The 26,474-nt window shown below is 46.3% G+C and overlaps 1 protein-coding gene across 1 annotated transcript in view; it reads left to right on the top strand.

Moving 5' to 3' along the window:
- Positions 1-26,474, top strand: part of ELAC2 (elaC ribonuclease Z 2) — a 972,577-nt gene that overhangs the window by 416,116 nt on the left and 529,987 nt on the right. The window contains exon 15 of the mRNA XM_069654514.1: positions 26,070-26,191. Within this exon, the coding sequence (XP_069510615.1) occupies positions 26,070-26,191 (122 nt within the window). The remainder of the gene's footprint in view (positions 1-26,069; positions 26,192-26,474) is intronic.

Consider the following 26,474-nt stretch of genomic DNA (forward strand, 5'->3'; position numbering starts at 1 on the left):
TCAGAATTGAGAATTTTCCCTAACAACCAGCAACAAAAGCACTATACAGCTGCTGTTGGAACAAGATTTGCAGCTGGTGTAGAGCTATAAATATTATTGATCCATTCACTCGCGACACTCCAATGCTTTCTTTTTTTGCTGCACCTGGCCCACCAGGGGCTACAGGTGACTATTGGCAAGGTTTACCTGGCGTCGCTATCCATCTTTAAACGCACGCCAGTACAAGGCTCTTATTTTAAAATATCCATCTTCATTCATTTCCTCAACGGAATGACAAATATTTTCCCACTGGTCCCTTTCTTAGTCCCGGCTTCGGATCTGAACTTGGTACTTACATTTTTTGATGGAAGCTCCATTTGCACCTCTCCATTTCTGTCCGCTCAGGTTAACATTCAAGACAATCTTTCTGGTAGCCATCACTACATATAAACCTCCTTTCACTATATTTTTAAAGAAGAAGTTAGTCCTGAGGGTTCGCCCATCCTACCCTCCCAAGGTGGTGTCCGGATTCCATCTAACACAAAAGATTCCCTTGCCAGCATTTTACCCAGCTCCTCATCCTTTCAAGGAGGAAGAGAGGTTGCATGTGCTTGACCCAAAAAGGGCTCTACATTTTTATATTGCCAGGTTGGCAAATGTCAGGCAATATGATCAACTCTTTGTTGGTTTTATTGGACACAGACTAGGACAGGCCGTGACTAAACAAACCTTGTCACAATGGATCATTCTGTGTATTTCAGAATGTTATTCTATAGTTGGGAAAGATGTCCCAGAGAATCCATCAAAGGGATGGCAACCACTTCGGCTCTGCAAAGCGGTGTACCAGTGCAGGACATTTGTAATGCTGCAACTTGATCTTCGATGCACACCTTTTCAAAACATTGTCTGGACAACCTGTGCGGTCAGGATGCAAGATTTGGGAAAGCTGTTTACAGAGTTTAAATCTGTAGTACAAAATCTACTGGTCCCACCTCCATTTACAAAACTGTTATGGGAGTCTATCAAAGATGAGGAACCGTTGGACACAATTCATTAGAAGAATAAATGACTAACCACTGGTAATTTTCTTTCTACAGGATGTTTCTCTCACAGATTCCTCATCACCCTCCCAGCATACCCATCTGACTGTAGGTGAAGTTTTAATTATCTTCTGTCGTTCATGCGGGCGATTTTGAAATTGGCTATGCTGAAAGTGGGGAACAACCTAGAATCGAGGCAGCAGGCGCAATTTTATACCATTGTCAACGTCACATCCGAGTGCAGGAATGGAAGCCACCAAGACTCGACACTGCACAGCGCCCTCTGCTGGCAAATGTTTCCGAAGACTGAAAGCGGGATATTGGTATATCAAAGATAACAAATCCGTGGGCAGAACATCCAGTAGAAAGAACATTACCAGGTGTAAGTATTTTTTTTCCTTGCCAGCGCTTGTTCGTGCTACTTTAAAGACTCCTTGCCAAAAGGTTTTATTGGAACGTTAAGCGACTCTAAAGGACATTTAAAGGATAGAGCATTCTAATTAAATGATTGTGTATTGAGTTTAAACTACCTTCTTTAAAATGTATTATCAAATTACTTCCCGCGTCTTCTCTTTATTTTGTCATTCTACAGTGTTCTGTTGATATAACTGTGTTTAAATGTAAAGTGTTTGTGCTCTGTAGCCAGAGTACCCCAAAAGTGAATATATTTGTAGTGCTTGATAGCCAGCTTAGGTAGAGTCATGACCTCACTCTGGCTTGGATGTGGATTAGGATGTCTTGGATTCCCTGTTTGGTGGAAACTACTTCCCAAGCTTACAAATGCCCCTTCCGTGGCTCTGGCCACAGCCTGTGGAGAGTTTGTACCATATATGGCCATGGTCATTCCCTAACCCTACCAGGGAGGAGGTCTGGTTACAAAAACAGTGACCTTGGGGCTTAAACAAGGAAATTAGTGGCCACTTCTTGGTAATTACAGGAGTGTATCCAGAAATGTAAAAGTAAGGTACCACTGCCAAAAGCCTGAAGGGAAAATGTCATTAAAGAAAAAAAAGGGGGAACTGGGCAGTAGTGCTTTCAATTAGGAAAGATGTTCTTATTGCTGCTTTCCTACCATTAGTTTGTTTCTTTCTGCTCATACTTATGGGGAAACTGGTTAGCCCATGAATCTATCGGTACTGGGAGATGGTCTCCCTTAATGACCACCAAGTGAGAGAGAGGAGGCATAGAGAGAGAGGGCGAAAGCCCCAGAGACGCAGGGAAAGCTCCCTCTGCATAACGGAGCGGAAGGAGGTGGGGCTCTGGGAGAACGTAGAGCTGACGTGTGACAGAGCTGCTCCAGCGCAGAACCAGAAACCATGAGAAACTGGTGTGCAAGAGCGAAATAAAGCCAAGCAAGGTGGAGGCGAAAGAGCAGGGGTGGCGTGAACATGTAATCTGAGTCATGGGCAGTCTGGCTGTACAAAAGCGCAGAGACCATCCAGGGGAAGTAAGCAGTTCTCATTTCGAATCACAAGCCCTGGGATGTGCCAAAGACAAAAACAGCACATCCAGAAAGGAGACTCAATGGAAAGCAAATCGTTGAGTGACAACAAAAAGGAAAGGTAATCCAAGGGCGTGCGGGAACCGCAGACGTTGCCTCAGAACTCAGAAGGTAAAACTGGGAATGGGAATACCGGCAAGCCAAGCGGGATTCATAATGAGTTAACCGAAATTCATCCCAATACTAATGGGAAAACTATTGGAAATAATCCACGAAACAGAACCGTTTGTTTGAGATGAGAAGAAATACGAAAACCATACAGTGGGAAAGAAATAAAATTGGAGGCTGATCACTTTGGGGAAAAGAAAAGGCCCACCCATAGCTTGAAGAAAAGACAGAGCACAGAAAAGAGACTTTTGGGGAGAACAAACCTGTGGAGCCAGGAAGCCCAAACTCATACATGAAACTGTACCCTGGGAATGGGGAAATTGTAATTGGAGCTACTATAAAAGAGGGACAAAGAGTGTAACAGATTCCGGAACCTTGCAATGGGGAGACAAGGAACCTAAATGGACACAAACTAACCAGGAAGAATAAGGACAAGGGAATACCAGTCCCCTAAAAGAACTGCAGAACTTGATACAATGGATGACGGACTATTTGCATATGGTATACTGAAAGGAGTAAGAGAAGTGAGAGGAAACCTCTGACAAAACATGAGCACCAGGAGAAGGGAGTCATTAGTTATAATAGTGGTATGGTCAGCTTAGAGTTGGACAGAGTACAGATTTGTTTTTATACATTCATCCTGGCTGACGAGCACCTTGGGTCATAAGATTGCCAGGGAACACCCCATAGTTATAGGGAGAGATGGGCCTTATTTTACTTTAAATAAGCTTCACAGTAAGAACATGACTTTACCGCGTCCTTCTGTCCTCCACGCTACTAAGAGTGGGCTTGCACTCGAAGATAACCATGCCATGAGAGTTCTGCATGCCATTTGGCCATATTGTTTTTTAGCCGTTTACTTTCCCTCTGGGTTCTGAAATTACAATATGTGGGAAGGACTTTTCCAGGCAAAGCTGCTGCTTTTCCATGCAAAGTGATGGTCTGTGTGTAAGCCTGGATGTGTGGGCTGGGACTGTCTGATCCCAGTCCACATTCAGGTGCCTAAATGTCTGTTGCTGGGCATTATACGTGGCTAGTGGCTACCCATGATTGCATAGCCACTACCAGATTGAATGGTCCAGAAGATCCTTGCCGTTGCTGGACCTGGGCGAGCTTCCAGTCCAAATCTTTGATAAAATGAGAACTCTTAAAGTTATTGGCAGTTTATTGTTGCAGCCAAGACCCCTATGAAGAAGTACAGCCCCAGATGACCCGAGTACGACCGTTGCAGCTGACGACATTGCCACCAGCCAAGTCCCGGTGAAGTCCAACTCCTCTGGCTGATCTCACGAAGACCCTTGTTGGTGCTTTGACTTCTGGATCTGTGAGAACAATCAGTCCTGGCCCCTGCTAGAGGGTCCATACCTACCTTTCTGGGACTTCGGAAGTGTCCCTGGATCTACCAGTGCACTTATCAGCTCTGCCTCTGGATACCTTGCTGCAGCCATCTCTGTTCTGAATGCCTGCTTGGAGGACCTTCAACTTGTATGCCTGCTCCTGCATTTTCATCCTTCCTGCATCAACTGAATCTTTGTAGGGCCTGCTCCTTTGTTTGTCCATCGAAGGTTGCCGCCTGATTGTTATGATTCCCATTGCAGTCCATTTTCTTCACTTTTTAGGGTCTTGAGGTCATCTGCTATGCAGAAGTCCTCTTTTCTACGCACGGCTATTCAGATGTAAGGTGCCTGGAACGGAGATCTAAGCACTGCCATCGACCAAAACAAAATCCTGCTTCTGAAAGTGACATATGCACCGCCACCCCTGGGCCTTCCTCGACTGGACGAAGCACGGAAGACTGTGTCCCCAATTGATTCTGGAACCTCCACTGGGGTCCCTGGCAAATTGGGAGTCGCGGCGGTAAGTTAACATACCTGTTCTTTCATCCTGTCCCCCATAGGGCTTAATGGGCGTAAAGTCCTATCCCCATCTCACTTTTTCCTGACTTTGGTTGGTGGTGAGTGGAACAACAAACCCTTCCTATGCCTATCCTAGGGTATGGGATTGAGTGAATTACTTACTTGTACTTTACTTATCTTTTTGAACTTTTGAATTCTAACCTCTGGATTCGTCAAATCACATATTAAATGTACCGGAAAAGTGTAACTTTGGAACTGATGACTTTAGGGCACAAGGCCCCAAACATCTTGGGGCTGGACTTACTAAGTGTTGGTGAACTGTTTTGTGATTACTTTACAGTGTGTCTACTGAATGTTTTGCACCCAAGTACTTTTTGGTGTCACACTGGTTATTGAATCCAATGCTTTCCACCTTCTTGTAAGGGTGAATGTATGTATCTGTTTTAAATGAAGTGTGTGACAATATTTGCCTAGAGGTTCATTTGCTTAGTGTGTATTTTTAAAGCCTGATACATACTTGTATATTTTTGTACTTGCGTGCTTAACTGGAATTATTGGTGCTGCTCTGTGTGGACCCACTGTAGCCCTAGACCACTCTCACACCCCCTCCTAAGTCTAAGGCCATACTGCTGTGCTACCTACCTTGTTTGGGTTTGGCTAGACCTTAGTGTCAATTGTGTTCAGCATAATGGGTTGGCCTCAGGTTGGTTCTTTAATCCGTGGTATGTTGGAGCTGGCCGTAAACTAAGGCCCAGAGCCGTAGGAAGACAGGAGGCAACACTTGAGTCTTTACAGGGATCCTACTACCTGGTAATCAAGTCCTTCATCCAAGAAAACAACTTCTGATCCGCCATCTAAGCTTTGGTCCTCTCCCACTGAGATGGTGGCAATGCCCTTTTGGAAGGTCTTCCGCGACCACCTTGGCACTGCTGAAATGTACCCGGCATGCTGTAACACGACTCATTAAAGGAGACTGCAAATTTGACCACATCACCCTGACCCTCATCAAACTGCACTGGCTTTCACTGCAAATCCTGTTGCATTATCTACAAGGCTGTCATCCTGAAGTTCCTTAGCTACCTCACTGAGAAACTCGGCATCTCTGGAGGCCTGCGATCCACCAGAAGTAAGAAAAAGGTGCTGACTTGAATTATGACAGTGCAGGAAGGAACGAACCAGAAGACAGGCCTTCTGTCTAAGCTCCAAGACTCTGGAACCTCCTGCCTGTCAACATCAGACTTTCCCCATCACTTTTACAGTTCAGGAGCTCAAGACCTTACTCTTTTAGGAATGGCTCCACCTTAATACCTAGGTCCACACACCCTGCACTCCCCACCCTACCCGAGACTTTGTGATCTGCTCCCCACCACCCAATGCTGCTTGTTGCCCACCCTCCCCTGTTAGGTCCCTGCTCCTTTTTTCTCAGAGTTCCTCACTGTTCTACCTCTTATGATTGTAAAGCGCTCTGTTTCTTCCCGAAGCTAGATCTGCACTCAATACCCTAATAACAGAATATTAATAATACATAAGCCTCTCATCACCTCCCTGGTTCTGTGTCTTCAGCCTCCCAACCTCGCTCTTCGACATTGAGCCCCAATCTTTTTTTCTTGTCCTCTCTCTCTTCTGGGTCACTTGCTCGCTCTTACTCGTCCTGGGTATGTCTACCAACCTCTTGAGGCCTGGCCCATCTTCCATTTCCCTGGTAGGTTTGGTATGGGAAACTTGGATTTATGTCTCTGAGCCTGGGTGGGTCTCTCCCTGCTTGCCACATCACAGCCTGTCCGCACACTGGTATGCTAGGTTCTTGGGTAATCCTGCTCGTCTCTTTCGGATTGGCTGGCCCTGGTTTCTAGATGGCACTCTTGGGGTTTGTCTTGAGGCCTGGCCCATCTTCCATTTCCCTGGTAGGTTTGGTATGGGAAACTTGGATTTATGTCTCTGAGCCTGGGTGGGTCTCTCCCTGCTTGCCACATCACAGCCTGTCCGCACACTGGTATGCTAGGTTGTTGGGTAATCCTGCTCGTCTCTTTCGGATTGGCTGGCCCTGGTTTCTAGATGGCACTCTTGGGGTTTGTAGTCCCTTAGCTCCATCCTTGCAGACCAAACCCTATTTCAGGCCACCTGCCATCTTGAATATTCACAACACTTACGTGTGCGAAAATAAAGACCAACTTGCAGGCCCTGCGTGACACACTCCTGTTCTCTGCATAGTGAACTTACTTTCGTACCCTTTCTGCAGCACTGCAAATGTGTCTACATTTTCTTTTCTTTTTTCTTATTGTTGGTTCATATAGAACCTTTAACAAAAGGTTAACACAATAAAAAAGTACAAAAATATATACAAAATATGCACCATGTTTTGATCTTTCACAATTGATTACAGTGCAAAATCCTAAAATGTTATCTGAATAATAAGAAATTAGAAGAAATTACTACATCATAAAACAATCCAATTCAAACCAGTACTTATTAAAAAGTTAGAAATGTTAAAAGCGAAATTCATGTCTAACAATTTTTGTTGACAGTTTTCCAATTGCAAAGAGCCCAGGAATCCAATTTCTGCGACCACATCTGAGGTTACACTGCCCCTTAAACATCTTTTTCAAAAGAAGTCCATATCGATAAAATCCACGGTGATAAAAAAAAAATTATTAAAATATCGAAATCGAGACTGTAGCATGGGACTTTCAAGTACCAAATGGTACAAAGTTTCAGTTTAATCCTTACAAAATCTACATGCAATATCTTCCAGAGGTATTTTCTTGTTTTTATTTAAAAAACATTTCAACCTAAATCTCAAAAATATTCCACGGACTGCTTTACCAGGATAAATAGACCAAAACGGGGCGAGGACACCTAGCTTCTTGGAATCTTCAGCCAGGTGAGATAGTGAAACATAGCTGTGCATTTTCTCTAGTGTTAATTGCCAGTCCCATCATTCTAGATGCAATTCGGTGTGACCAGGCCGGTTCATCAATTCATCGCGACTAGACCAGTGTTTGTCACAAGTGATGCAAAGTAGTTTTACAGATATAGCTTTTCCCAATACCGATTGCGTATTCACAATTTCTTGAAGATCCTCGTACAGTGTTCCTGGGGGCCCGGGAGACGGTCAAAATCTTACCAAAAATAACTAAACACTGCAACAGTGAGCTCTGCCCCAATTCATAACTTACAGCAGCAATTGGCAGAGATCTGGGCAGTTTTAATAATCTCCTCCATAACATAGCTTTGATTTCCGAAAGCATATTTGAAGTTAAACCGCTCCATGCGATATATCACCTTGGGGACTATCTTTCCCTTATACAATTTCACAGCCGGCACAGTAGAAAATTGGCCAAATTTCCCATCAATTTTTACAGATTGGTTGCACAATCCGTTTGCCATTTGTTTTTTTTTTTATGTGAAAAAGCAATCTTAGGTTTTACTGAAAATCGGGGAAACCCAGGTAAATAAGTGGATTACCAGGTCTAATTTCTCCCCTCTGCAGCGGAAGACAGTTCGTTTTAGACCTTTTTGATGTGCAATGCATAACCTTGTTTTTTTTTATTAATTTGCTAAACATTCTGAATAGCATAAAGGCCTCAATCAGCCTCTGATGTCCCACCGGGGTCAAGTCGAATAAGTCATCCGGATTGGAGAGCCATATTAGATTCTGTCCATTTACTTTGGGTGGCGCAAGAGCAACCTTTTCTGACAATTCTCCAATGTCTGAGAAATGCAGATTAAAAAGACAGGGGACCAAAAAATACACCCCTGTCTTACCGCGGTGGAAGTAGGAATCTCTTGCATCAGATCTCCCTGATTATTAAATCTAACCCTGACATTTGAGTCTGAGTACAATGCCATTATTGGATTAAGTATACCCCAAGGGAGGCCCCAATTGACTATCTTCATCCAGAGAAGATTCCTGGTCACCTTTATCAAAGGCAGGCTGCCGTCAGGTTGAAAGTCACCACAAATAGGGAGCTAGCTTTTTTTTATTCCCAACAAGGTTTTGATCAAATCTCAAAAGAAAAACATTCAGAGTAGTGCAGTGTCTTTTATGGAACCCACTCTGCCATTTCTGTAACTTACCTGTTGCCAGAGACCCAAGCCGTTAGGTGTTGCAATCGGCATCTAAAATGGCAATGCGTCTGTAATTGTTAGGATCAGTCCGATTTCCTCATTTAAAAATTGGAACAAATGCACTATGACATGAATTGGGGAGTGTTTGGGGAAACAATAATTTGCCTGAAATAATCGTTAAGATCAAGGACCACATGGAAGGATTATGTTTAAAAACGACATTTGATAATCTGAGGGCCATGTGCTCTCTAGCAGCAGCTACCCAGAATCGTATCATAAATCATACATGGGTCAAAATCCCACTTCCTAGACATTTCTTCTGGGATAACTAATGTGCACCGTCTTCGCAAACAAGCCCAAGGACTGTTTTAAAATGGGCCACCCAAACAACTTCACTAATGGGGTTCAACAAAAGGTCTACCTGTAACCTGCTACAATTATTCAAAAGTCTCCAAAAGGAGAAGGTATCACTTTTACATAGTAGATCTAACATTACTTCAGCGTCTTTTTGCAGTAGATGGTCTTGATACTATCGAATCCATTTGTGGGTGGATTGTTTAACCTTTTTTTATTTCTTCAATTCCAGACCACCTGTCATCCCTGTATTTAATAATTGATTCAATTTTTGCCCTGGTTTTACGCTTTTCCAAAACAACCAGCTGACCAAAACAGTGTGTGAGATTAGGCTAAGCAGCAACAGTCCTTAAGCATCAGACCTTTCAGTTGATTGTCAATAAAATATTCAAAATTAGTTAAGTTAAACGCACCAAATTTCCACTCGATACATGAAGATTGCTGTTGGAGAGAATTCTCAGAAATGTGCTAATTCCTCGCTACCTGACACCCAGCAACTTTGCTGGATTTTGAGGACTTGAATTTGTAACCTGGACAGAGCGAGACCCTGTTTCCTTCTCTCTCATGTATTTTTGCTATGATTTTGAACTGTGTGTGTGTTTTGGTTGTACAGTTTGCGTACTGATTTTGATACCCTCCTCCCCCAATAACATTTCAATGGCACATGGTCAAATTTCTTTAACTGCTCTTAGCTAGCATTCTGGTCCAGAATTCCCTCCTGGGGACACCTCTGTGATTATTAAGAATTGTTACTCCTTCCCTTTTAGGGAATCTGTTTTACCCACAGTGTTACTATTTACAACTTACCTGTTGAATATTCTCAATTCTGACTTTGGGGGAACTTTTGAGGACCTCCTTGGCCTCTAACCACGTACTGCCTGTAAACTGTTTCCACTGGCTAGGACTGCTCAAGCCTTTATGGTAATACATCATAATTGTAAGCTGTATGTTTTTTTGTTGTTTAACCCTTTTACTTTTCCTAACCAAGTATTGCTTTTTTTTGCATTGGTATTTTAGAACTATGTGAATTGTAAAGGGATGGCTGCTCGCCTTTTGGAGTTGAATGTGCTATATTAATAGAGTACATTTTTGTACGTGTGGATCTTCCAATACCCGACAGTGTGTGTTAATGTTAACTATACCGCTAAACTTAACTCCTAACTGCCCCAATGTCCCAGGTCCAAGTGTTACTGCTCAGCCTATGCTGCCCAGAGAGTTTGGTTAGACTCAAGTGTGAAAAGCCCTCCCAGAGCCACGTGGTTTTCATCTTGAGATACTACACCAGGGTTGGTTCTGAAAATCCCCCCCCTTAAACAATGGGGGTCAAGGCGTATACTCACGTGGCTGATATTGCAGATTTAGGCTTGTGGCAGCACAGGTTTAGACCCATTAGTTCTGAAGAAGGTAAGATTATACTTTACTAGTTGTAGTTCTTAGACACTACATAGTGCCAGTCACTTGCAGGATAATTGGCATCCCAGGCACATGGTAAGTCTGTTAATTGGCTCCAAGTAATGTTCTGATGAGACCTGGAGTGCTGAGTTGAGTAACTCGGCTGTTCTCACTGATTCAAGGGAAAGGGAGCATTAGTGTGGTTCTTTGTGGCAGGTTCCAGCTGTATTTTGCTGTTGAATTGAACAGAGTAGGAGTCGAGCTTTCATCTTCTTTGCGCAGGTATTTTCTTCAGATGCGTCATGATGAATTCAGTATCTGATAAACGTATCGTACCAATACTCCTATTCTTATGCAGATTATTGGCTGTATGCACATCCAGCCACCAATCGGGCACACTATACCATTCAAACATTTGGTGACCACCCAATCGAGAGTAGTCGCCACAGTAAAATCTACAGCACAGGGCCTGGGACATTCACCCCTTACATTTTCCTAACCTCTTTGTCTAGAGGTTTGCACAGTGTAAAGATGCGGTCCCCCAAGGTAATCCAAAGAAAAATTCAAAAGTAGTCAAAAAGGAGTGTACAAGCAGAGATGAAAAACCCATTTTATTAACAGCTGGGAGAAAAAATAGACCGCTTGTGGAACGGAATAGAAAAGCCATTTCTCAAATTGCCACTTCGGGTTACACCTTTTTAGAACCTTTAAAAAGGAATTAACAATTTCTACAATTGCAACAGTTAGTACAATTCCGACATGATGATTGGCTGCTAGTCATCAATCCCCTAAAGAACCCTATATGTTACATGATCCAATTGTAGATTTCCCAATTCCCACCCTTAAGAGTTACCGCCCCTCATTGATAACGTACTCTGCTGGGCCGCACAAATCCTGACACACTGATTGGCTGGCATCCTTCATAGCGCAAGGTGATAAAAAGCTTGATTCTAATTGGACCACTATGTTGGAGACAGCGCAGGCAGTAGCATCCCACTGAAACCGACCAGTAATGTTTGGAAATTAGCCAGAGCAAAACTATCCTTTTTTCCTGATTGGATGCCCTTGTCGTTCACTCCTTGCCCCTGCTCGCTCTGTACCTCTCGTACTAATGTCTGTGGCCAACTTTGGGCCAAGCCTTCTAGTTCTCTTCACACGATGGGCAGCTGCATTAAAATATGTGCGTGGACCTGCTGCCATACATTAATTAATTTGTTCTACCACACACTTTTATTCCTGTTTGAAATTCCCTGTTGGTCAATGGGGACACTGTTACCCGCCTAATGCTATATTTTGGCATTCCCGTGATTCCAGCCCCCTCATGTATCATACTGTGTCCTTCATGATCACTGTGTATTCATTAGTTTGCCCTCTGGGAAGGCACCTGCTGTCTGGAAAGCAACATCACCCCCCTGAGAAACAATACCCTTGCAACAATTAATTGAACCCTTTGGCATCTCTTTCCATTCTAACTTTGGCTCCATGTGCTCCTCTGCCCAGCAGTGACAATAAAACTTAATTAAACGAATACTGCGGCCTTTAGCTAAATCATGGTACTCTGCAATTGTCAACACTAACTGGACCCAATATGGCTGTCCTTTTGCTCCCTGCAACAACTAACAATGCTACTTGATACAATCCAAGCTACATAATAAAATCAAGCCTACCCTACCTTCCCTTCCATCTACTAATATATGTATCTACTAATATTTGTGTACTAACGGCAATTCCCTCTGACCCTAGACCACCCCCTGCACGTGTTATCTGGATCACATCCTTCCTTACTTGCTCCCTGTGGCACAGCTGTATGCATACTCTAATTACCAGGTGATGTCGCCAACCCTTGTGACCACTGCATCACTACCCAATTCAAACTAGCCCTAGGTGAGTGTCCTTTTACCCACCCGACCCTCCAGCACCTGTTTCCCGCTTTACATTTGAAAATTTGACCTCCCCCAGCCCTGCAGCGTGCCCTCCGCACTCCCTCCCCAGCCCCCTCCAACTTCCCTGTTTCTTCCTTTTGTCCCACTTCCCCTCCCACTGCCCGTGATTGGTGCCCTATAGCCTCACCAGCAAGCTACCGAGCCGCAGTGCTCGAAGCCTGCTCCAATTCAAACTAGCCCCCGGTGAGTGTGCTTTTGCCCACTCGACCCTCCAGCACCTGTTTCCCGCTTTACATTTGAAAATGTGGCCTCCCCCCAGCCCTGCCGTGTGCCCTCTGCACTCCCTCCCCAACCCACTCCAACTTCCCTGTTTCTTCCCTTTGTTGCCTCCCCTGCCCTCCTACCGCCCGTGATTGGTTGCCTAGGAGCCTTTAAGGCACCTTGCCAGGGCAGCCCCTCATGCCCGGCAGCCCCTGCAGCTAAGGGCCCCAAGGCAAAGGGCGGCTCCGACAGGCGGCTCCAGAAAGTGTCAGCAGGTGTCCACACGAGACACCAGGGAAGCCAGTGGCCAGCCATCAACCAGCATCAACCACCAAAGTAAGTGTGGTATGGGTGGGGAGTAGAACAATTACTCTTCTCTTAAAAAAACCCTGCCACTCTACATCACCCTACCCCTGAACTGTGAATGTTAGTATATGCCACACTTAGATGGAATAGTGAACATTAGCATTATTCTACCTCTGCCTAGGTAGTGCACTCTATGGCTTACTGTGTTATACCCTGCCTCATAAGACTGTGTCACATCTTGCTATCGTGCCCAAGTGAAATTGGGTTGCATTCCACCCTCGTAGCCCACCTCAAAACAAAATAGTGCACTGAAAGTTTTCTGTATTACATTCTACCTCTACCTACCTGCACTGTATAGCTTACTGTGTTAAATGCTGCCTCATAAGACTGTCACACCTAAATACTGTGCCCAAGTAAAATTGTGTTGCATTCCGCCGTCTTGGCCTTAGCCCATCTCAAATCAAGAATCTCAATCTAGAGACTGTCACATCTAGATAGCGCGCTGAAAGATTACTGTGTTGTTTTCGGCCTCTTAAGACTGTATCACATCTAGATACTGTGCCCAACTGATATTGTGTTGCATTCCACCCTCTGAGCCCATCTCAAATCTAGCTAGCACACTCAAAGATTATTGTAAAGTTTATCCTGTGTCTCTTCTAGATAGGACTGTGAATGTCTGCAATGCCACACCTAGTTAGACTTGTAATCAGTAACCCGTGCCACACCAAGACAGGATTGTGAATGTTTGCAATGCCACACTTAGTTAGATTTGTAAACCGTAGTCTGCGTCACCTATAGATAGGATTGTGAATGTTGGCAATGCCACACTTAGTTAGAATTGTGAACATCAGCCTACGTTGCATCTAGATAGGATTGTGATTGTTTGCAACGCCGCACTTAGTTACATTTGTAAACAGTAGCCTGCGTCACCTATAGATACAATTGTGAATGTTAGCGATGCCACACCTAGTTAGATCTGTAAACAATAGCCTGCCTGACTTCTAGATAGGATTGTGAATGTTAACAATGCCACACTTGGTTAGATTTGCAAACAGGATCCTGCGTCACTTCTAGACGGGATTATGAATGTTAGCAATGCCGCACTTGGTGGATTTGTGAATATTGGCCTGCGCCACACCCAGACGGGATTGTGAACGTTCGCCTGAGTCGCATCTGGATAGAAATGCGAATGTAAATGCTAACATGCCCCACACGTGTATCACTGTGTAGCCTGCTTTCCTGTTCCCATGCGGTTGCCATTTATCCGTATCCCCCACTCCTGTCGTTGTAAGCCCAGCCACCTGTCTCTGTGTCTGTGTGTTGCTCTGTTCCCTGCCATCCTGTTCACGTGCCTGGTCTCGGGCGCTTTAAAGATAACCATCATATCACATCACTATGCTTAATCTCTACTATACGCTATCATTCAACTAGAACACAGCTATACCCCTGATTAATTTGGCCTAGCTGTTCACATACGAATACGACCCCATGAACACCTCATCACCCTAATAAAACGCAGCTAACCGAGCACATTCCGGCCTAGTTGCTCACATACGCGTCCTTCAGGCCTAACGGAGCCAGAGCCCAGTCTAGGTGTTCACCCACCAGACTGCATACATCCAACTGATATCTTCAGCACCACACCTAACGCTAGGATGCAGCTACCATCCGGCAATTACATCAGCTAAAAAAACACACATCTGGTGCACCCACGCACCGTCCAACACTATCTCTCTGCTGACCAGAACTACGGTTCCCGAGGGCGTTCAACCTACCAGCGCTTTGAGGTCATACCAATGATATATAGAGCGCTATATAAATGCCAAGTAACATAACATATCTACCTGGGCCTGAGGCCTTGCTAAAATACTTTTTGTGGCTTGTACTTGCACTCCCCTGTAGACCGCTCGATCTGCACCTTCACTTCAATGGTAAGAATATTTATTCTACCCTATAAGGTCTCATAACCTGCTCACTAGCCTTGGGGCTTATGGTAGAAGTCATGCCACCCTCCCCTTCCCAATGAATGACAGCTTGGATGCTTGAAAGCTGTCTTGGCCTGGATAAGGGGAGTCTTCACTATCTCGGCATTGTCTTGGAGGAGTGGGTGTGTGCAAGAGGATGGTTTCTCCCAGGCTAGAGATGTTCTCTCTTGTTTGCTGGAGTGGGAAGTACTTGGTGGCGTGGATTGTGTGTGTGCTTTTTTCATGGATCTGCCACCATACTTGTTTCATGACACATGCTTCCATGGCAGCGAGCCAGTCTTGGACTGGGTCTCAATAAATCCAATACAGTTAAACACTCTGTCATGTCCACAGAGGATCTGAGGTCCCTCTTTAATCGGTCTGCTAGGACTTTGAATAATCCTGTACGATGCTCTGACACACTCAGACTATTCATGGTAGTCCTGACTTGCCATGCGGCCACAGTTGCGCGACAGTAACCTTCTCTGCAGACTTTGTGTGTCATGAGCTCACCTATTCCTAATTGAGAAACATTGAGAGGACTGTACCTTGGAACTGGGTCCATCCATATATGGGAGTATATATCTTATGTGATCATTTATTGCGGTCTGACCTTAACACATGGCTGACCACCTATGGGGGGAGCTCATTGGTCGTTTAGTAAAAAACTACCCTTTTATCCAGAATAAGATCATCTTCTAGCGGGTGTATGGACTTAGTTTAGGCAGACCCATCTAAAACACAAGTAATGAGCTGGATCACTGGGCAAATCATCTCACACTTTAAGGCTGGCAGTAGCAATCTAAAGCACAACCCACAAGGATGTATCTCCCTACAGTCATGGCTGGTTCTCCTAATGAAACAAGAGTGTCAGATGTGCCACACTTTCAAGACCGTCTTCAAGTGATCTTACCACTGCGCACATGCGTGGCACATGTTAACATCAGGCAGTCTCCTCTACGATAAGCACATGATCCTAAAGACCTCTGGCTCTTGTGATTGGTGTCGATCACTGACTTGAGCAGTGATAATCAATTTGAGTTTTACGTAGCACAGACTATTAAGTAGATAATGATCGACCCATCACTACTGTTCTTTTTGGTAAAGGGTGCACTGAACATGGCAACGAGGCAGGAAATCAATGGAGGTTGGTCACGTACATGTTTAAGTGTAATCTGTTTCAATGGATTGTATCCTCCCACAGATTCCTCATCCCGATAGATATCCATCCAGCGACGGCTGTTCGGAAAGTTTTGACAGGGGGAGTAGTACGGCTTGACAGTCTCTTGACGCCGTGTTTGGCCGCGCCACTCCTCGACTCGATCATCATACTGAAAGGATGGACTGTGACCCTTTACGCCACAGTTCCTTTTTTCCATGCGCTCGGCATGCTACTTGGAACAGGGCTCAATTCATCAATTCATATTTCTTGCTATGTCAGAATGTCGGGCCTAAACCATCGGGTTTCAAGCGCTGCAAGGACTGACCCCTCACAAGAAGCCCCTCACTGACCCACACACTATCTGTGTGTAGTGCCTCAGTGTCGGGCATGATATAGAGCAATGCGGTTCTTGTCTGGCCATGAACCCGAAACCGGCGAAGGAACGTTCGGCAAAGCAGGCGACTAGTAGACACCCTTATAAATACCCCACAAAGCCGGTAACAAAGTGCTCAAAGCATGACACAGAGGGGCCTGTCCCCCAAAAAACAATGGGAGGGCAAGCACCATAAAACATTTTAAAAGGTTGCATGCGCGCAGCTAGTCCCCCCACTTTCCACTTGGTTAACGCACAAAAGAAGCACAGATGCAATTCCGGCTCGTTAGACGACATGGGTAAGTCATACCCTGCGAAGTGGGCAGCGAGGGAGGAGTGTGAAGAGTTTAAGAAACAAGTGATGCAGATGTTTGGCAAGGCCACAGCTGGCAAGGTTTTGCCCTCGACGCCGGAGGCAGAATTTTCTCTGTTCAGTTCATCCAGCACGAAGGCAGCCAGAGGGGGGGAAAACACCCTTGTGCTCAACCTCGAGTGAGAAACCTGTATCAGTGCTGATACTATCATCAGTGTCCCCTTGGGTCACGAGGCCCCTCACCCAGCGGAAATGCCACAGGACCGAAGCTATGTGCTGGAGTCAAGCGAGGAGTTATTCGCATTGTTGCGCATATCAGCCTTAGGAGCTCAGGGTTTTCACTGAATGTCCAGGCAAAGCTCGTTGATCTAACCTTTGACTGGGAGCATTTATCTGGCCATAAAACCTAGGTGTCCCTCAAGAAATTTCATATTCAAAACGGACAGCAAGTCACTGGGGCTGGCGGTGCAGCAGAAGCGTGCCAAACAGAATTTCGCTTTTGGGTATAGAGGGTGAGGCTACAGGCAGTATTCCACCTTAACTAGAAGGCCTCGGCTTCCTCAAGACAAGTGTAGGTCCCCACAGCCGGGTAGAGGCAATGGGGCATCCAGACAGTCTTTCCCTGCCGTAGTGTTGACAGCACCCGCATCTCAGAAATCTCTTTGAGGTTCCCCCATGCATCTCTGGGTGGAGGGTAAGTCTCGGAGTTCAAAGGCAAATGAAAGGAGAACACTTCCATTGCCGGGGTCCATTGCCTGTCATCCCTAAAGCGACCCCCGGACAGGCCTGCAAACACCCTCCGACAGCCCGAGAATGGGAACTCCAGGAGGAACTGCAAGCCCTTCTGTCGAATGGAGCACTAGAGGAAGTGTCATTCGAAGAGAAGGGTTTGGGTTGGTACTCCCGGTACTTCTTAGGACCCTATTTAGTAAAAGCAAGATGTGCGTGGTTTTTTTTTAAGTGCAAGACCTCTGTAAAGTAGTCGGCTGGAGTCGGATGTGGGGTTAACAAGTTAAGATTTATTGCTGTGTTGACCTTTCCACCAGCCCCTCAGTATAAACAACAAAACATGCTTATTTTTGGCTCAGCTGGCTGGCCCTGCAAAAGGGTTAATCAATTTAGAGTTCGTAGGAATGTCCTCTTAGGCTTCTCGCCTCTTTGGAAAAATAATAAACAGCTCACATAAATTCCCTTTTCTCAGACGCTAGCTTTCCGTTCCTTTGCCAGCTGTCCAAATGGGGGTTTCACAAAAAACAAACCGAGAAGGCAAACCCACGGGAGCACTGTCCTTTGAAATGGCTTACGGCCAGGTTTCCCTTGTCAGTGCATCCGCCTCTGGGGTGTGTTTCTGCACTGCTGCTCCTTTCCTGGCGGAGAGTCTGCTTCTTGATAAGGATCTCTGCGATGCCGCTCCTGCAGCCTCCTAGTACGCCCAATGTACATCACCTGGGGATTCCTCCCACTCCTCTGTGGTCTCCGGCCAGTGTTGCTGCTGTAATGAGAGACACCTGGTGAGTTTCCCGGGGCTTCTTTTAACTCATGCCCTGTTCCTCCCCTCCGTTCAGCTTCCACCCGCCTTTCCTGCCCACTTCCCACACCTGCAGCCAGTTTTCCTTCCATCCTCCACCCCGTTCCATGCACTGTTTTTCCATCCCAACCTGTACTTCTATGTGTGTACCGGTCACTAAACCGCATGATTGGGCTGTACCTATACTGCTTCCCTTTGTTCATTTTGTCCTTTCCCCCATCTTGTTTCCATTTCTCGTGGTGGTTTATGGGACATGTAGTTTTGTTTTGTCCTGCTGATATAACCTTTTGGGGGCTGGGTCTGAAAGTTAGAATGGGGTCATCTTTTATCTCCATTGCCTCTTTGACCTCCTCACAACCTCATTATCCTAATTTGCATGTTACAGGGGCACACTTCGGGGCAGGTGAATATGGAAATGTTTTCCCATGCACACTCCAAAACACCTTTTCATCAGCCTTCATTTTTACTAAATAGCAAGTGCATTTTTAGAAACTTAAAGCTGTTCACACAATGAATTTAAAAGTGCCTCAATTTTTCCGCCATCTACGCAATGGTGTAAAACTTGAGTCACATAGATCGCCACTTTTACTTTTCTAAATCTGCTGTAGTGCTGCCTCCACAATTACCATAGAAATGACTCTCTGGTAATTGGGGCAATTTCGTACCGGTACATAAGAGGGCTTTTGTGTACCTTTAGTGCCCTCCCTGCACAGTGCTTCACTTTCATTTTAATTTGTTTTACAAAATACCTGCAAGGTGAGAGGCGGTGCACAAACAGCTTGTTGGTGCTCTGTGCTGGCGCTCACCTTACCTAGTTCACAAGAAGCTGAAAGGACTCCTCCCATCCTGGACCTCTGGGCCTGAACAATTTCCTGAGGAAGGACAAGTTCAGCGTGTTGACGTTGAGGGAGATTTTGCGGCACCAGGAAGTACAGGTGGTTGGTGAAGCAACAGGACCAACATGTTGACGGGCGAGCCGTTCTGGGCTCTGTGGCCAGAGGCTCAGGGGGGTCACAGATACCTCCCTGAAGGGCTAGGGGCTCATTGTTGGCCCCTCCATGTCTGCTCACAGGCTGCTACATGAGACCTGTACCATAGCCCAACCCTCCTTGAGGTTGCTATCCCTGGACTACTGGACTACCATGGCTCTCTCACCTCACTGAGCATGGGTTAGTTACCTCCTTATGACTGCCCTGTACTCTCCGCTCTCCCTGTTATGTACTAAATTAAGTTGTTTCTGTACTCACCTTTACCATCTTACTCCCACTTCATTTCCTTAACAACATGGCCTCACATGTAACTTGAAAGTAAAACTTGGGTTTATCTTGCATTTAACTTTGCTCATTGTTTGTAACATACTAGCCCAGTGACTGTTCCATACCGCTGTACTTGCATACTCCTCCCTCTGCCTGCTCTCTCTTCCCACCCATGGCACTTTTTGTTTCTCCCATCTACTCCAACTGCTTCTCTAGCAACTATCCTTCCTTCTCACTAAGTCTGGAAAGAAGAAGTTTAAAAAAGACATCCTGGCCTCTAACCCTGGTCTCCCTATCGCTAATATGTATTCCAGCGCCTCTTCCAGACAGACCCTCACCGACATCCTCTTTATCGTTCCTTCGCTGGACCTATGGACCCCGCAAATGATCTCTGTGCTCTGTCCTGTCTCCTCCTCTCCCATTAATGGTGGCACTCGCTGGGAAGTCCTCATGAATTCCTTAGACTCCTCCAGAGTCATCCTTAATGTCTATCTTAATGGCACTGTCATGGTCCAATGTCCTCGGGCCAATCTCCTCCTCTTCGATGGGCGTTTCCCTCACCTCATCAACTTCCTTTCATCTTTGCTGTCCCTTCCTCTCATTCCTTGGCTACCTTGCCCACTCCTCCCTCCTCCTCTGCCCCACTTCAGGCTACCTCTACTCCTCCACAGGGCGTACCTCTGATTTGTACCCCTCTCTGGAAGATCTTTAAGGCTGGAAACCTTCTGTATCTTGCCACTCTGGACTCTCGCTCTGCTATCAAACACTCTTCTGACATCTGCTACCCCCTCGAAGAACTTAACCTTGATGTCCTCGGTCTTACTGAGATATGGTTCATGGCAAGCTCTGTCACAAGCTTTGACACTCTCCTCCCTGATGGCTACAAGATCCTCTCTGCACCCAGATCCACCCGACCCGGAGGTGGTGTAGCCCTGATCTTTCCGGAGTGGATTACTGCCACTATCATTCCCACTCAGATCTACCCCTCCTTTGAATGCCTTGTCTGCAGGCTCTCAATCTATCCTAGCCACTCTTACTGTTGCTACTCTCTATCGGCCCCCTGGTCAAATCACCTCTTTTCTCTCTGAATGGACTGACTGCTCCTCCTCCCTCCTGGCCTCAACCACTCAATGCCTCTTCCTTGGTGACCTCAACATCCACCTCGATTCTCCCTGCCCCTCATCTTTAGTGACCTCTCTGATTCCCTCTCTCCCTCTCTATCCTCCCCTCTGGCCCGATGCATTCTGCAGGTCACACACTTGATGTCTTGATCTCTGGCCTCCTCCTCTCTATCTCTCTGACTACTTCACTCTCCTGGAGTGACCACTGCCTGCTCTCCTCTCATCTCACTCTCTCACCCCCCCAAGCCAAGCCTACCCCAACACTGCCACCTACCTTCTCTGGCCCATGAAGCATGTGTCAGTTGAGGCTTTCGCTGCCACCTTCTATCCCCCCCCCCCCTCCTCCTTTGGCTGACTCGCACCCGGACACAGCCCTGTCCCTTCTCTACTCTTCTATTTCTGATCCTCTTGATGCACTTGCCCCTGTCATAATGATCCGTTTGAAGTCCAAAGCCAAGTGCAATTCCTGGTATGACTCCGACCTAGCTACACTTAAATGTATGTGTAGGGCGGCTGAGAGGAAATGGAGGGCTTCTTGCTCCTCTGACAAACTGCCCTGTCGCCTGCTCCAAAGGCAATACCGATTCTGTCCCCACCAAGAAGAGTCCACATTCAAGACTGTGTCTCGGGGGCATCTAACAACTCGGCCGAACTCTTTAAAATCTGCAAGGAGCTGGCCTCCCAGTCTCTCTGCAATGCCCTTGCCTCACACTTTATTTAAAAAAACCCAGGACATCCTGTCCACCCTCTCCTCTCCTTCCCCTCTGCTCCCCTCTCCATCTGTGCTTGCTGACCCTCCTTCAGCCACCCCCTGAACCTACTTCTAGTTGTTTCCTCTTTTCTCCCCCAATGAGGTCGCTAGACAAGTCCAATCTATGAAAGCCTCGTCAAAACAGGTGCATCCCTGTTCCTCTAAAACCATCAAGGTACACATCGACACCCTCACTCCGGCCCTTGCCGATTTTTGCAACCACTCCTTTGCCTCAGGATCCTTCCCCCCTCCCCTCTGAAGCACTCCCTTGTGAATCCTCTTCTCAAGAAACCCACAGCTGATCCTTCCTGTCTGGCTAACTATTACCCAATTTCCATTACTCCCTTTCTGGGCAAACTCCTGGAAAAGATGGCCATCTCCCAGCTTAACCTTCATTCCGATTCTGTTGGCTGTCTCCATGACCACCAGTCCGATTTCAGAGCTGCCAGAAGCACGGAAACTGCTCTCCTGAACATCCGTGAAGATCTGCTCTCCAACCTTGACTCTTAACATTTCCTGTCCTCATCCTCCTCGATCTTTCTTCTGCCTTTGACACAGTCAACCATAGCATCCTGCTCAACCGTCTCCCTGATAACCTGGATATCACTGATCAGGCTTTTGCCTGTCTAACCCCTTTCCTCCCTGATCGACCCTCCCAGGTCATACTGGGGTCCTTCCTATCATCCATCACCCTCTCTATCTGTGGTGTTCCCCAGGGGTCTAACCTCTCGCCCTGGCTTTTCAGCCAATACCTGGCAACTCTCGCCCACTGCATTGCCATTTTCTGCTCAAATTTACAGTGCTACGCTGACATTTATTCAGGCTGCCCTTGGCCACCTCCTCTCCCTCTCTCATCTCCGATTGACTTACTGCCATTCAAGATTGGTGTTCCGCCAATGATCTTTGTCTGAATGCCGGCAAGACTAAGATCCTCCTCATCAGCACACCTTCTCCATTCTTTCCCCCCTCTCCCTCTGGCCGGCCTCCCTTGGCCCACCTCCTACCCCCACCGCCGAGGCTGAGAACCTCGGGTCATCTTTGATTCCACACTTTCCTTCTCCCCCACATCTCTAAAAAGTCAAACCTTCTACTGCACCTTCTCTCCTCTCCTTCCACCAGAAGCTTGTTCTCTCTAGGTTGGACTATTGTAACAGCCTCTTTCTAAATCTACCTGCCTCTACTCTCTGCCCTCTGCAACTAATCCAGAACAGGACTGCGAGACTTGTCCTTGGCCTCAAGCCCTGGGATCGTATCTCACCAGCTCTAAATTCTCTCCATTGGCTCCCAGTGGATGCAAGGATTACATTCAAAACCCTCTGCATTGTCCACAAGGCTTTCTGGGGTCTGGGTCCAAAATACCTTCAGCTATCCCTCCGCAAATACCTCCCCTCTCAAGCTCTTCGCTCCTCTACCTCGAACTCTCTCAGGGTCACTCGCTTTTCAAAGAAATGGGCTGGGGGTAGATCTGTCTTCGGCTAGGGCCGCCCTCTGGAACAGCCTCCCTGCCACTCTAAAACTTGAGGAGCACTATCTCTGGTTCCGGAAGCACCTCAAGACCTTCCTCTTTGCTTCTGCCTTCGCCTCCCCTCTGCTGATCTGGTCTCTCTTGGCACCGTGCACCTGGCCACCCTCTGTCCTCCGGGCCCAGGTTCCAGCTCACCTTGCCATCCTCCCGCACTGCCTCCGGGCCACCCCTTGAACTGGGGTCTGTATCTGTACCCATACAGCCCCCCCTGTTTCCTTCCTGCACTTATCTGACTTACCCTATCTGCTGCCTTAAACTCAGCACTTGCCACTTGCTGGCTGCACTACCACTTTTGTTGCTTTTATTATTTATTCTGTTCTCCTTTTTCGCCGCACTTTCCACTTCTCCCCCCTTCCTTGCACTCCCCCCCCCCCCCCCACCCCCCTCTCCCATGCACTTGCACATTCTCAATTTTACTGGGCCTAGTAAGATCGTTGTTTTGTTCTCCCTTGTTCCCTCCCTTGTGTTGTCGCGCTCTGAAACACTTGTGTATGAGCACGTTAGAAATAAAATATCAATTCAATCAGCCGATGGTCGCAGAAGGAGAAATGTTTCCACATCAACTTGCTGAAGTTGCGGGCGGTGAGACTGGAGCGGACAGCATTTGCGCCTTCACTACAGGGGAAACATGTCCTAGTCCTGACGGACACACAGTGACCATACATTACCTGAAAAAGCAGGGAGGCGTAAGATCACTGCCCCTATGCACGGAGGCCATACAACTAAGGTTATGGCAGCTGGAGAACCACTCATCTGGCAGGGTTTGAGAATGGGCTGGCAGATGCTCTGAGTAGACAGAGCTCATTGTCACACGATTGGACGCTATGCCCGAAGATCGTGGCTGCGATCTTCACCTGGTGGGGTAATCCGGTAGTGGACCTGTTTGCAACAAAGAGCAACGCGTAATGGAGACATTTCTGCTCAATGGAATTCCCCCCGCACCCCCAGTGGGGGTTGGGGGACACATTCCAGGTTGCATAGGTCTTCCACATTCACTATGCGTTCCCAATGATACTGGTCATCCCATGGGCTCTTCGGAGGTTCAGGGCCTTGCCTGGTACTGATCGCCCCAGACTGGGTGAGAAGGACATGGTACCCGCAAATACTGGACATGGCTGTATGGCCGCCTCTCCGGCTTCCTCAGAGACTGGACCTCTTGTCGCAGTCGTGAGGCAAGGTGCTTCACCCAAACCCTGAACCTCTCAATCTGTATGTGTGGTTCTTGAGAGACTAAGGTACGGGGATTGGGACATGGACAATGAGATATTAGAGGTATTGTTTGCAGCAGGCAAAAGGAGTGAACCTGATGTCGTGTACCGCCTCCATGGTAATGGATTTTTGTTGGCCTTATCCAAATCAGGCCTACAAGTGGGTACGTTTAAGGGATACCTGGATGCCCTTTTTTTGTTCAAAAAGGATGCCCGAACATAGTTTTTTTTTTTCTCAATCCCAGTGGTGGCCCGTTCCTTAAGGACCTTTTTGATGCTCATCCTCCTCTCCTTTTGTTGTCCCTCACTTTGAAGACTGCCTTCCTGGTGGTTATCACTTCATTAAGACTGGTCAGTGAGCAGCAGGCACTATTGCAAGCCCCCATTCGTGAAGTTCTGGAGAGAGAAGCTGTCCTTGAAGTTTTGCCCAACGTGTTTACCAAAGGTAAAGTGGGAATTCCACTTGAGTCAAAGTATAGATCTTCCGGCCTGCTTCTCTCCTCCTCACTTAGAGGCTCCACAGATTGGTTCCAAAGAGGGCGCAGAGTTTTTATCTGGCCAGAATGTGCTCCCCCTCGGAAAGGAGGATCAATTGTTCATTGCATTTTCACAATACAGGTTGGGGACAGATGTTAACTAAACAGACCATCTCCCAGTGGATAGTGTTATGCATTTCTGAGTTATCAAAATGCGGGTAAAGAAGTGCCATCAGGACTTGGGGTCCATTCAACCAGAGGGGTTGCGCCTCTTCGGGTATTAGTAAGAGACCTGTGTCGGTAGCAGCAATGTGGTCTTCACTGCATTTGTTTGCCAAACAGCGTAAACTGGACATCGTCCGAGGGGCTGATGCTCATTTTGGAAGAGCGATGCTTCAATGCTTCTTTGTGTATCTTCAATCCCTCCTCCGCCGAGGACATTGCTTTGGGAGTCTACCAAGATGAGAATCTGTGGGCGAATGCAAACCATTGAAGGAGCAATTTTCTTTCTATGTATTATTCTCCCCCAGATTCTTCATCGCCCTCCCAGCCTATACCACTTGAAAGTTCATGACGTCTCATCTGTGGCCTGTTGTTGCACTCTTTGTGCAGATGAGAAGAGGAAGGAAGCTGTTTTAAAAAAAACGATAAAAAAAGTTTCGACTTGCATTCAACTAGATTGGTTACTCAAGTTTGACCACTTACGGGTTTGTTCCTCACGGGGGGGAAAAGAAAAAGAATTTTTGTTTTGTGCCATTAGAAGTTTTTTAATTCGTTCATTGGCATGTAGCACACATTTCCCTCTTGGAGGCTGAGCCCAGGGGGCAAAAAGGTGGGTAACTGAGGTAAGGGGGACCTAGTGCATCCCCTTAGTACTGTGATTGACGTAGCGTCCGGACTCTAGGAGTGTGCAGCTGAGCACGAGGGAATCGACAGACAATTTTGAGCCGTACTACGCACTCTGTCAGAAACGTTCTGTGCAGCAGATTCTGGATGGATATAGGGAGATGAGGAATCTGTGGGAGAAGAATCCATAGAAAGAACATTACTGGTAGATAATTTTTCCTTTTTTATTATAATTTTTTTAGTGCAAGTTTTTAGAAATTTTTTGTAAAAAGGTTCACTCATTTTCAAACAGGTGTACACTAATTGGCTCATACTTTTGCAGCCCACTACCCAGGTGTTATATGAATGTCATGATTGGCCTCACACTCCACCCCAGGTGAAGGTATACTGCAGGACAGGTGCTATGCTAGAGCTCAATGAACAAGCCCAGTGCCTTCAGGGTGTGGGTGACTGTGGAAGGGGATTCGGTATGAGATGCCAAATGATCAAAATGCTTCTACCCCTCAATACCACCCAAGTAATTCAAGCCTTCAAACAGCAACATAGAACAAGAGGACAAGGAACTTTGTCAAAGAGAACTATTGATCTGGACCTGACAAATACTGATTGATTAAACATGTTTGTCACAATATCCCAAACTGCAGATTTCCATGGTCTCATGGGAAGTTTGGTAATCGGTATTTTGAACACTTGCTGCTGAGTGTATTAAAAAGTTTTGTCTTTCTATAGAATATTGTAAACAAAGTTTAAAAAAAATATCTATCATTCCTGGTATGACACCCTAACTCATTTGTTTAGAGATGCTGTGACAAATGCAAGTGCCTCTGATTTCATAAAGGAAGCAATGGAAATGCCACATTTCGAAGAAAGAGTGAAGGAGTGTAAGCAGAGCCTTGAAGCGGACCCTCCAATCTCAAATGGTAATTAAAAACATAATTGTGTGGGTCTGTGTCTTAAGCATTGACATTGCTTGAAAGCAGCAATGAGAAAATTGATGTGTTTGCGTAATGAAAGTACATTTGTGGAAAAAAACACAATTATGTAACAATGAATATAATTCTTTTTAACAACTGGACAAATGGAAATAACCTTTCTCAGTCCATGCAAAGGTTGCTTCAGCAAATAATTTTAAAATCAGTTTTTCGCAGCTTGGGTTTCACCAAATGGAAAATATTGTGGGGGAAAATATTTTATTTTATGAGG

Source organism: Ambystoma mexicanum, chromosome 3q, assembly GCF_040938575.1.
Source record: "Ambystoma mexicanum isolate Mex_15411 chromosome 3q, UKY_AmexF1_1, whole genome shotgun sequence".
In the NCBI taxonomy this organism is placed as follows: Eukaryota; Metazoa; Chordata; class Amphibia; order Caudata; family Ambystomatidae; genus Ambystoma; species Ambystoma mexicanum.